The 13722-nt window shown below is 37.5% G+C and overlaps 1 protein-coding gene across 3 annotated transcripts in view; it reads right to left on the bottom strand.

The window, feature by feature from the left end:
- Positions 1–13239, bottom strand: part of LOC150081502 (transcription factor 12-like) — a 621638-nt gene extending 608399 nt beyond the window's left edge. For all 3 annotated transcript variants that reach the window (XR_016547303.1, XM_090379956.1, XM_090379957.1), the window contains exon 1: positions 13148–13239. Coding sequence is in view for 2 of the 3 variants with exons in the window: in XM_090379956.1 (XP_090236082.1) it covers positions 13148–13229 (82 nt within the window). In the remaining variant the exon portion in view is untranslated. The remainder of the gene's footprint in view (positions 1–13147) is intronic.
- Between the last annotated feature and the right edge of the window lie 483 nt (positions 13240–13722).

The raw sequence follows: 13722 nt of genomic DNA, 5'->3' as shown, positions 1-13722 counted from the left end.
GCCGAGTTTTGAACTTGTCTAGCCATCCCACAGAAGCTTTGAACTCATTTACTCCCATAGATTTCGCAACCACCAAAGCTTCTAATAATAATAACATTAATGGGAATTTTTATTAGAAGCTTTGGTGGTTGCGCGACAAATTTGAAGTCCAACAGTTTTCAGGAATGATTTTTGAACCTGATCATTTCTGTGTTGCCAAAATTGTTTGAGCAGTTCATTTTTTTTCTTTAGGATGTCGCTTACCTGCGTCTTCCCGATTTTGAATTTTGCAGCAAGATTGCGAACACTATTTTTTTACCGATCATACGCATTAATGAGTTCGACTTTATCTTTTAAAGTTAAAATGTTTACGAGAAGACATTGTGCACTTCACACAACACTGAACAAAACTGAAAAGACGAAAGGCTGACCATATTCCCCCCCCCTGCACACACCGAATTCATCAGCAGTTTTACACGTGCCTTAAAATTCTTGAAAAAGGGTTTAGAACCGCGACGTAAACTTTGATAAAATTGAGAGAATCGGAAATAGAAAATAAACACACGATTGAGGCAATACGTGGAAGAAACGTTCCTAGAAAAAGGGCCGTGAGCTCGCCCACTGTCCGTTAGGGGGAGATCAAATTAAGTGCTAATCTAAACGAAACAGTACAGATTGCCTGTCCGTGTCCGTTACAGTGAATGTCCACTAGACAGAAGCTGCAAACACGCTAAAACCAATGGAGGTGAGTTGGGGAATTTGAAAATGTCCATTGTAGAGAGATGTCCGTTAACGAGAGGTGTCCGTTAGGAGAAGTTTCACTGTATATGATCTTGCCTAGAAATCTGAGTGTCAACGAAGATAGGCATAGGAGAAGAAGAATCCTTTTTACGAGATATAAGACAGGAATAAGTTTTTGAATGACTGAAATCAACTAAGTTATCTTTTCCCCACTGGAGTATTACCTGGATATCAACATTTAAGGAATTGGTAGTGGATATTTGGGAAGTTTAAGCTTTTTGAGCAGGACAAGGAATCTCAAACTGGAAAGTGGAATGCCATATGCCAGAGGTTCCCAAACTCGGTTCACGGCACTCTAAGTAGTATCTCAGTAATTTTTTCATGGCCCCCTTATGTATCAATAGTTTTTCGTGGAACCCTAGGCCAAAAGAAATACCAAACAGTTCCATTTATTAAATAGTTGGGTCCAAACAACTTAATAAGTAAGGCTGAAACTGTGAACTACCTCAAGCTAGTAGTTTGCTCAGGTGTCCGACAGATGTCAAGTATCGCTGTTTCCCTCGAAAATTTAAAATATCCCACGACACCCCTGTGAGTTCGCTGGGGCGCCGCACTGCACAGTTTGGGAACTGCTGCCATGTGCTAACATCAGCAAAACTATAGATAGGATTTCCAGTCAATAGAAGTTTATTGATATACAAGAGGAAACGAGTGGGAGAAAGAACCTTTGGGAAACCAGCATTAGTGGAGAAATTAGAAGTCAGAGAGCCATCCACCATTATCCATCTACCATTTGACCACGGTGAGTGGTCAAAGAGAAAACTGGATACACTATTACAAAAATCAGTTGGCAAACCATAGATGAAGCTTATTTAAAAGACCTTTAGGCCAAACACAATCAAAAGCCTTTGAGATGACAACAGCAACTTCTTGAGTTTCACCAACCTTTTACAATGAATTTGTTTTATACATGGGACATAAGCCAGGATATCAACAGTGGATTGGCACAGATGGAATCTTATAATGGTGATCACTGATCAGATGGAAGGTTTCTAGATAATTTAATAAGAGTTGGCAGTTAACTGATTTCTCTTTACTTTAGAAAGAGTAGAAGTGCAATGGGATGATAAATGGATAGGAAGGATTTGTCATCCTCTTTAGGAAATGGCTGGATATGAGCAAATTTCCAAACAAAATAAAACACATCTTTGGAATAAAAAATGAAATAAAACCACACAGAACAGGAGTACGCTCAGGAGCACAGGTTTTAAGAACAAGTGGAGAAAAACAATCAGGACCAGGAGCTTTCTTAGCATCATAATTGTTTAAAATCCTTCCACATCCTTTTGATGGAAGACCACAGTAGGCATTGAATGGAGTGTACTGGGAATGGTAGAAGGTGGTTTACCAAGATCACCAATACGCAAGTTGCAAAGAAAATACGGTGGTAGCAGGTCAGCTTTATCTTTCGCGGAAGTGGCAGTAGAACCATCTGGTTTTTGACAGTTGTTGTTGTTGTTATTTGGTTTTTAGGAGCATTAGCAACTAAGGCCATATTGCTATGGAGATATGCGGTGGTCATTCCCAGATCTTTCTGCATCCTCTGTATTTGGTGGTGACGGGCTCGAACCCTGGTCTAATCAAGAAGCGTGTGCTACACACTGCTGCTCCTTCCCACCTGGCTACGGAGGCGCCTGGCAAGCATATACCCAGCTACTCCTTGACATAATGTGGGTTGGACAATGTCCCCCCCCCATACATACACTACTTGGACTCCCTACAGTCACTATCTTGCCGAGTAGAGGTAGCGAGATTATACACTAGCTCAGTGGTTTTCAATCGGGGTGCTGCAACAACATTCTTAGAGTGCTGTGTGATTTTGGTTTAAGTTACTTAAAGTTATTATTATTATTTATTTTTTGAAATTTATACATTTATTTCATTTTAAAGAGGTGTATGGTATCCACTGTACTGGATCTTTTTTGTTTTTGTTTGTTTTTTGGTTTTTAGAAGCATTAGCAACTAAGGCCATATTGCTCCGGGATATGCGGTGGTCATTCTCTGAACCTTTCCGCATCCTCCGTATTTGGTGGTGACAGGCTCGAATCCCGGTCTAATCAAGAAGCGTATGCTACACACTGCTGCTCCTTCCCATCTGGCTATGGAAGCACCTCCGTATCTTTTTAATTTTGTGGTGATCTGTAATTGATCTTTATTTAGTACTTCTATATAAAGAATAAAATTATTATATAGGTATATATTAAAAGTTCGAAAACCACTGTTAGGTATTTCTTTTGGCCTAGGGATGCTGTGAAAAAATTACTGGGACACTAAGGGTGCCGTGAACCGAGAAAGTTTGAGAACCTCTGCACTAGCTATCCAGGAGCCTCCTAGAGAGTTACCAATAGGCTCAGTCCAGTGGAGTATCTAGCGGTAGGCCTGCGAACTTCATTTTAGAGCTGTAATGTAATGCAACTTTGAAATGTAAGAAAGATTGGATCTCGCCATGATGTCCATCATAACCTCAAAAGACATCAATCATACTGCATGAAGCCGACCGGGCCGGGCTAGCCGAGTGGGCAAAGTACCTGCCCAGCAACCCAAAGGTCGTGGGTTCGATTCCCGCCTCGGACTTGGATCAAAGTACTGCAAAAACCTTGGGAGGTGCAATATGGCCACAGAAGCCGATGCGCCAACAACTACCAAATCAAAAAAAAAATACTGCATGATGGAAGAGATGTTGGGTTGTCAAAGCTTTGCTCTGGAGTGCATGGATTCCATCAATGCAGGCCTCCAATAAGCAAAGTGGTGGTATTACACCAGTTGATGAGAGTCATCTACCACCTAGTATTGCCTGTTAACACAGAGGTGCAGCATTCCTCCATGTGGTGTGAATGCCATATCTCAACCCCTGCTTACACTGGTTCCCACCTGGGTGGTATATTAGGTGCCGTATTTCAGGACTTGCACATGGAGGTTATACCCAGGGTTACTAACAGTCCCACCATTATGAAAGGTGCAAGCAGAGGATTTGGATGTCACAGATCGACAGAACTTCACTAAAATTAGGTCCACTGGAATATCAGTTCTATACTCACAGGAAGCAAGCCCAGTTGACATACCTGAAAGAATGTCTGTGACAGCCTCAAGGACCAAGTTTAGCAAATCATAATTAAGAGACACCTTTCTCAATTCAGTAAAAAAAGCTAAAAATTAATTTTTTATAATTAAAACAAAACAGGGCAGTTAAATATATGTCACACAAGTGTCTCAGGTACCGTTGAGGGAATGAGCTAGTGACGGTTAATTACAAAATAACATGTTAAAAAGTATCATCTGATGTATCAGTTAAATTACATAAAACAGGTCACTCAATTTATAGAAAAAGAATACTGTACATTTATTTGCATTGTGGCATAAAACCTTGCATATGGATTTTTTTTTAAAATACCAAACTTAACTATAGTACTAAGTCCTAATATTTTCCAGCACACATTCTCAAATATGTTTCAATAAAGTCAAATTCCAAAAATATTTTATTACCAATTAGAGACAGCAGTAATATAAATGTCAAAAATAAAATCCTAAGTAATTTCAATAAATACAGTCCCTTTCTAATGACACTACTTTATTTTGGCTAATGCTGTATAAGCTTGCTTTCTTGCATCATATGCCTTAACTATCCAAAATAATAAAAACCCGCATGAAACTCTTATCCATTACACTACTGATTGAGTGAGTGAGTGAGTGAGAGAGAGACTATTAGAATATATGTGATTTATCTTTGTACATGCACAACTCAAGAATATCATGAACAAACACATATTCAAGAATAATATGTTAACAGATTAAATTTAGTTGTTGTTGTTGTCTATTTGGTTTTTAGGAGCATTAGCAACTAAGGCCATATTGCTCCGGGGATATGCGGTGGTCATTCCCTGACCTTTCCGCATCCTCCGTATTTGGTGATCACAGGCTCGAACCCCAGTATAATCAAGAAGCGTGTGCTACGCACTGCTGCTCCTGCCCACCTGGCTACGGAGGCGCCAATTAAATTTAGACTAGTTTAACTATTTGCTGAGGAAAATGGTACATTTCATAATTTTATTCATTATTCTGGAATTACATTAGATAATAAAGGTATCTTTAGTAACACCAAACTTATCAAAAAAAAAAAAAAATTATTTACCAACTATCTCACTTCCAATGCTCAGTGGCACAAATTGTGTAAAATTAAATCAGTGCAGAGGCATGAAGCATATTCTGTATACAAACATGGAACTGTAAAGAATTTTTTTATAGTTATACTTCTCCAATTAAAAATTAATTGAAGCAGTGTTATCTGTATCAAGTTACTGTACAAAATGCACAAGGCACACCTAATTGAGGGTTAGCATTAGCATCAATAGAGGCATACGATGCAAGAAAGCAAGCTTATGCAGCATCAGCCAAAAAAACCCTCCCATTTCACCTCCCCATTTGTTCCAAATGCCTGTCCAGCAGCCTTAAATTTATTTAGGCTATCAACTTCCACAACAAAAGATGGAAATCTGTTCCACCAATTAACTACCCGCTGGCTAAAAGCAAATTTCCGCAAATCCAGTTTAATAAAGATATTATATACATACATACAAACATTTCAGAACACTATACTATGGCTTCCTAATCAGTAATCAAAACATTAAAAAAATTAGTTTAAAACAGAATTTAAATAAACTCAAAACAGCATTTTAAGTTACATTACATACTGTACTGTGATCGTGTTACATATGACAGTACAAACATATTACTTAATTATACTAATCAACAAAAATTAAGGAAGAAGGGACTAAAGTCAAAAATTAAATTTCTAGTAGAAAAAGATTTAATATATTTTAAGAAAAATGTTACATACCATACCAAATATTGAACAATGGGCTCTATTAATCTTATTCTATTTACAAAAATAGTTTATCTGATAAACTTATTTTGTCCTTTTTTTTACCTTTTATAATCATCCACTGGGGTCTCCAGAATGAGATTCCAACAATAGTCTGCCAACATATTTGGACTTGCTCTGGTATCTTTTTTTTCCATTTAAGAAATATCTTCATGAAACCTTTCACCATGTTCATCAGACTATTCCCAAGTTTACAGGAAAAAAGCCTAAATGGGAATGTACGAAGTGAAGCTTCGTATGACATGTTGCATCCCAACTCTCTGTACATTAAAACTGGCTCATCCACAATTTCACTGTAATTTTGTGATTCCTTGTTGCTACAAATGTTCAGCAGACATTTTCGAATGCCTTCCAGGCTCTTATTTCTGTAGCATTTAATTTTTTAGAGAAAATTAAACTTTTCACTCTTTTATCTTGGCCTCACTCATTCGAGGAAACTTTTGCCTCGAACAGGAAACTCCTCCTCTTTTTTTGGCCATCGCTTTCACAAATATTTTTATAAAACCTAGCCTGATGTGTAATGGAGGTAAATAGAATTTTGACTTATCCACCAAAGGAAGATGTGCTACATTTTTCTGGCCTTGTGTAGCTTCTGAATAGTTATTTTTTTACCCTGTAATGGCAATCCTTCACTCTGCTCCCCCACTCACATAAATAACAGCAGTATTTGATATATCCACCTTGCACCCAAGTCAGCAAAGCTACCAATTTTAGGTCATTGCAGATATTCCATTTGTATTCTTGATAGCATAATTTTTGCAAAAGAACCTGTAGGTTCTCATACATTTCGTTCATGTGAACTGCATGGGCCAATAGAATATATGGATACTTATTTCCATTATGGAGTAAAACTGCTTTCGAACTGACCTTGAATGAATCAATGAAAAGCCTCCACTGCTTGAGGAAGGCGCCTCTGTAGCCAGGTGGGAAGGAGCAGCAGTGCGTAGCACACGCTTCTTGATTAGACCGGGGTTCGAGCCCGTCACCACCAAATACGGAAGATAAAAGGTCAGGGAATGACCACCGCATATCCCGGAGCAATATGGCCTTAGTTGCTAATGCTCCTAAAAACCAAATAACAAGCTTGAGGATGTGCTCAAGATGAAATTTTTTTGTTAATTCCTGGATATTATTACAATAAATCAAAGCAAAATCCATTGAGTAATAGGTCATTATATTAGATTGCCTCTTCCTATAAAAAAGACACCCCGACACCCCTTTTCAAGAAGATTCCACTGCTGAAGCCATAATCCTAGTAAATGGATTATGGCTTGATTTTGGAGATGTCCAAATCTCTGACCAAATTATTCAATTCTGCCTGAATGATTAGCTGACCCTTTGCAGTATTAAGAGTTCAAAACTGGATCTGTACTCATTCTGGGTTCTGCATCTTCTGGACTCTGCTCCTCTGACTGAATCATAAGTTTCTGGTGGCTTTGACACTGGCATTGTATCATCTTAAGGAATCGGCCTTAGAGCAGAAGGTATGTTGGAATACTCTACTTTATGCTTCGATTTCCCAGAAAAACCAGAAATATTGGTCATGCAAAAGTAACAATGGTTTATGTGGTCTCAAGGTTCCTGCTGTATCACCTGAACAGCAAAAGGAATTGATTTATGACTCCTCTAAGTCAGCCTGTTAATGTCCTTGAATATGAGCTACAGGAAATCTTTGGAGCCCATACTTTATCTTGATCTCTGCTCTTGCATCCAAAATAGGGTTTATAGGCTTTTCTCATAAATTTTGCAAGTGGCTTCTGTTGCGATTTTAATACCACTTCTCTGCAAATGTAACAAAAGCACATTTTGGCAAGAACACTACATATTTCATGTACAGTTGAAGTACACACACATAAGAACACAATTAAGAAATTATAATTTTCATTTCCAATTTAAACACGGTTCACGAATTTACATAATACTTGTTTACAAACACTAATTCACAAAAACACTTGTTCAAACTCTGAAACACATACACTTTTTGAAATATGAAAATGCTTGCTTGGTGTGGAACACACTTGTATATATACCTAGAAGGCTCACAATGTTTCTAGAGAACTCTGTCGAAAGTTATAGAACCGTCCAGTGACATTCTGACCTTTCTTCAAAGTATAACAATATTTTAGAACATTCCAGAACATTTTTGAATGTTGCAGAAAGCTCCTGAATGCTCTAGGAATCTCCGAGTGTTCTAGAGAAAAAAAAATCATAATAAATAGATAAAATATATGGAAAAGATGATTAAACCAACCTGGGTTTTCGGTTGTTAACCCACGATATTTGAAAGTTGATGGTGATGTTTATAATAACTAAGTTTTGGTCAACAAAATTAGTTTTACAACATCGTACATATCTGAGTTTTTGAACATATTCCCTACGAGAATCTGTCGAAATGATTTCAAGGAGGAAATTGATTACGACCAGTGCTATATGTCATACATTTGTAACAGTATATGTTACTTACAAACTGTCAGCAAACAATCTTTGTTCACTGAACTGGCAATATATAAGTAACAAAGACTATTTTAAGTTAAATTTTGTTAATGTTTTGGCCATTCATGGTATTGGCACATCTTTAATAAACTAATTAAATTTAATATTCGTCACAGTGGTTATCTTTTTCATAGTATGTTGTCATTGTTGGATTTTAGGCATATTGTGATTTAGACCATATTAGTCCATTCATACTACTGCTCCCTAAATTAATATATTCCTCAATGACTACATTACTGAGTGAAAATATTAATTTTATACTAAGCCTATGAGAACTGGCTTAGTTTTGTTTCAGAACCTACTGAAGGAATCCAAAAATATTTTCCTCATATTTCATTAAGGTACAAGAAAAGTTGCATCACACACACACACACACACATTCAAGGCCTTTCTGCTAATAATATGAAGTAAAGTAATGCAAATAACAATCAAATACTGGTCGGCATGAAATTATTGATGCTCATTCTAGAATAATCAACAACAATCTGGATCTCTGTCCTTATATTTTATTAACTCGTTGGCAAGTGTGATAAAATGATCCCTGTTTCAGCTGTTTTGCTCTCTAAAAATCACTTTGTCCACCCAACAATAACTCACTATATGTTTCAAGTTAAATTTCTTCCTCAGTTTCTCTAGTGTAAGTTAAATAAACTAACGATCCTTACTAGGTCTATAAGCTACTTACAAAAAATAATTTGATGTAAAAATATTCAGTAAGCGGCTAAATATGGCTAAAAAACTTCTCGTTCAGCGGGGTTGTAACTTGTAACACGAGGATTTGATACCCTTACCGATACTTTTATGCAATTACAAGGCCGAGTAAAGAATAAATACACCAGATTAATCAGAAATATCACAAAATAATGCTATACTACTAAATTTAAATCAAAAGTTTTAGAAAAACAATAATTTCAAATCAATAAATAAGAAAAATCCACTTAGCGGCTTTGAACACGTCTGGCCCCTACTAGCCTCGTCAGCAGACACACGGTCAGTTTGGTGTGACATAAGCATTGTGAGATCAAAATTGAGAGTAGGAGTGTGCTATAGGCCTAATGACTCTGATGAGTATAATAAGAAACTGTACAGGGAAATAGAGTGGGCCAGTAAATCAGAGAGTCTTATAATGGGAGATTTTAATTTCCCAGATATTGACTGGAGTTTGGGGACTGGTCACTCACACACTAGCAAGGCTTTTGTGGATTTATTGGATGATTGTTTTCTACATCAGCATGTTCGGGAGGCAACTAGAGGGAGGAATACTCTTGATTTGATTATCAGCAGTGACTCTTCATGCATTAAGAATCTGCAAATAAATGAACCACTAGGTGGCAGTGATCACAGTGTGCTGAAGTGGGATTTACTCAAAGAGGTAACTACCATTAGGGGTAAAGGGAAGGGTTATTGCTTTCGTAAAGGGGACTACGATGGACTGAGACAGTATTTAAATTCTATACAGTGGGACCAACTGATGATGTTACCAACAGCAAATGCAGAATGGGAAGCATTCAAAGACCTTATCCTGGAAGCTACTAGGCTTTACATACCAACTAAGAAATATTGTTCAAGGTTTAGGCCTAAATGGATGTCACATGAACTGATGAGGCATATGGCAGAGAAGAAACATGCATGGGATACATACAAATTAACACATGACAGAGAAGCCTATGATAGATACAAGTTGATCTGTAACCAAGTTACAAAGGAGGTTAGGCAGGCGAAGGCAGAGTACGAGAAATCTTTGGCAAGGGATGCAAAGAAAAACAGCAGAGTTCTTTACTTATGTAAACTCTAGAAGGAAGGGGATGAATCATATTGGTCCACTTGATATCGATGGGTCAACTGTTGATGATCCTGCTCACGTAGCTAACAAACTAAATGACTATTTTGCATCGACATTCACACATGAGGAGTTATTTAGCGAGGGAAAAGCCAGGGGTGTATTCAACTCTAGCAGTAAGCTAGAGAATCTTGTAATAACTGAGAGTAAAGTGGAGGAGAAACTGTTGAAGATAAACACAAGAAAGGCACCTGGGGTGGATGGGATCTATCCAGTTATATTAAAGGAGGCAGCAGAGGAAGCTGTTATTGTTATGTTGTTATTTGGTTTTTAGGAGCATTAGCAACTAAGGCCATATTGCTCCGTGAACATGCGGTGGTCATTCCTGACCTTTCCGCATCCTCCGTATTTGGTGGTGATGGGCTCGAACCCCGGTCTAATCAAGAAGCGTGTGCTACTCACTGCTGCTCCTTCCCACCTGGCTACGGAGGCGCCAGCAGAGGAAGCAAGCAAACCCTTGGCCATAATTATGAGAGCTTCCTTGGACTCAGGGGAGGTACCTGCAGACTGGAGATATGCAAATGTGACCCCAATTCACAAAGGAGGATCAAAGGCTGACACAAGTAATTATAGACCTGTTAGTTTAACTTCTGTTCCAGGAAAATTAATGGAGGCACTAGTTAAAGAAGCACTGCAGGATCATTTAGACAAGACTTCAGTTATAGCTCGGACACAGCATGGTTTTGTTAAGGGGAAGTCTTGCCTGACCAATTTGATTGGATACTATGATGCAGTCACAAAAGAGTTGGATGCAGGGAATAACTTTGATATTATATACTTAGATCTTAGAAAGGCTTTTGATACTGTTGCACATGGAAGACTGCTGCACAAATTGGAGCAGTGTGACATTGGAGGCAAATTGCTGCTGTGGATAAAGGGGTGGTTGAGGGGGAGAAGACAGAGAGTGGTAATCAATGGACACTGCTCATTGTGGACTAATGTTATTAGTGGAGTCCTTCAGGGCTCAGTGTTGGGTCCATTATTGTTTTCTGTATTCATAAATGATATTGATGATGGTATATCAAGCTTAATGTCGAAGTTTGCAGACAATACAAAGGTAGGCAGGGTTGTCAAGGACACTACTGACACTATGCTTCTGCAACAGGATCTGGAAAGGTTGAGCAGATGGGCTGAGAGGTGGCAAATGAAGTTTAACATTGACAAATGTAAAGTACTACACATGGGAAACAGCAACCCCAGAGCAACGTATGAACTCTGTGGTACTACACTGACAGTGGTAGAGAATGAAAGGGACCTGGGGGTGGTTGTGCAGGCAGATATGAAGTTCTCTGAGCAGTGCAGATGGGTTGCAAGAGTAGCTCATGGTGTATTGTCAATGATATATAGGAATTTTTCTAGCAGGGATAAGGAGGTGATTATTCCCTTGTATAAGGCAATGGTCAGGCCCCACCTAGAGTACTGTATACAGGTCTGGAGGCCTCATTTCAAGAAGGATGTAGAGCTGCTGGAACGAGTACAGAGAAGGGCAACAAGATTAGTGAATGGAACAAAGGGGTGCTCTTACGAAGAAAGGCTTAAGTTTTGCAAATTACAGTGTCTGGAGACTAGGCACCAGCAAGGTGATCTGATAGAGGTGTATAAAGCATTGAATGGTTTGAGCATGCTCAATGCTGATGGGATTCTTCCTCTCGCTCAGAATAATCACCTGAGAGGGCTTAAATTCAAATTGAGGAAAGACAGACATAGGATAGACGTGCGGAAATTTGCCTTTAGCCAGCAAGTGGTTGGTTGGTGGAACAGACTTCCATCCCTTGTTGTGGAAGTTGATAGCCTAAACAAGTTTAAGGCTCAGCTGGACAGGTATTTTGAACGAACAGAGGGGTGAAGTGGAAGTGGTTTTTTTTTTTTTTTTTTTGGCTGATGCTGCATAAGCTTGCTTTCTTGCATCAAATGCCTCTACTAATACTAATGAAATTTCTGCTGAATAGGATAAATACCATCCCAGGCAGCTATGCATTTTTGTACACATGCCATTAGGTTAATATTATATTATTAACTTTAAACACAATAATACTATTTTATTAATTTGTGTTTACTACGTTGAGCAACATTGTAATATGTACAAAATATACACAAATAGCTATGAAACATTTCAACTCTATCACATATGAAAACCTCCTACAACATTTTTAATAAAACAACATGCTCGATCAAAATCCAGTACTCAAATAATCCAAAATGTAGTACATGAAGTTAAAAAAACATATGAAATTAAAATTACAAAATATTTTACTGCCTTTGTGCCATTCTGTTTAGGAAGAAGAGATTACTGCTCATAATACACAACTGAAGAAATACATTCTTTTAATTTGTCAGTAAATAAGTGACATTACAATGACAACCTAAACTGAATTCAAATTACTTCTGCTTTCTTACTTTTTCTAAACTATTTACAAAGTGTGTGTTCTTTTATGATAACACAGTGAAATTTCTTTAATAAAACTACTTTCCCAGATATTGAAGGCCACATGAAATTCTACTGATCACTTCTACAAAGTACTGAATTTCCAAATAGCAGAGTTCAAGACATATTGTATGTAGTTTTAGAAATAGTAATAATACCTGCAAGATGTATTCGTTTTACAAGATCATACAATTCCACAAGTGTGTAACAAAGTTGTTAGAGATAAGCAAGGACGAAAAATCAACATACACAAATGTTGCTTTCACTGCACAAACATTTGAATTTTCTTATTATTATTTTTCTAATATTGGATATTGATATATCTGTGAATATTCCAATTACTTCAAGTAAGCTACAAGTAAGATCCATAACACATGTCGAAACTGAAGACTTTGTATACATAACTATTGATAGCGCACACATATGTATACAACCCGAACCTACAGGTGTCGCAAAACCATTGAATATTTCTATCCCTTCTGTAATGAGACCGTGTCCAATATAGATATTACTTAATTCTTCTAATTTAACTTAATAAAGACATAGTATAATGCTTATACTATTCATTGTTTGTTCGACTTGACAATCAGATCGCCGTCGGCATTTGCAGGACTGTCAAGTTTCCTTGCTGCGAAATCCATGTGGTGTGATGACTGTCTTTTATTACAAACAACTGAATTTATGAGTCAGGATAAAAGTACTTGGAAAAAATTTCTCTGTGGAAACTTACCTTGCTGTTTATTTGCTATTTTGTTGAAACAATTTTGAAACACTTCGTACAAGTGCATCGGCTCATCATCATTTGTCGCCATGATACCACTAGTGCTGTACTCTCTACCCCTCATCTCTTATAAACTAATAAAGATCATACTACAGTTATCGTAGTTACCTCGGAACTAGGGTACAGTACAGTGTTTCATTTTAACTTCTTTTCTTTTTTTTTTTTTTTTAAATTCGGATGATATGATAACCAACCATAACAGCACTAAAGTTATGTTCTTTTGTTAATCACTGTTTCGTACTCTCCATTCTTTTTGCAGGGATCTGTGAGTAAATGTAATGAGGAGCTTACCAAAATCCAAGAGAGCTTTAGGTTTCCTCCCAAAGATTTTCTTGTTATCTTTTCAGCATTGTCCTTCCGAAATACATTATTATTATTATTTATTAATTAAAAATTCGTTCCTAAATACAGTAAAACCGGAACGGCGTTCCGGTTGTTGGGCTTTCTATTAAGCTTCACGCTCAGGAAACTTAAACTTCCAAAATATGGCATATCGTTATTAAATCGCGACGACCAAATTTCAG

The sequence above is a fragment of the Mastigoproctus giganteus genome, chromosome 8, assembly GCF_048544385.1.
Source record: "Mastigoproctus giganteus isolate SK-2022 chromosome 8, ASM4854438v1, whole genome shotgun sequence".
NCBI classification, from domain to species: Eukaryota; Metazoa; Arthropoda; class Arachnida; order Uropygi; family Thelyphonidae; genus Mastigoproctus; species Mastigoproctus giganteus.
The sequence above is the reverse complement of the archived record's forward strand: the minus strand, read 5'-3'. Positions and strand labels throughout refer to the sequence as shown.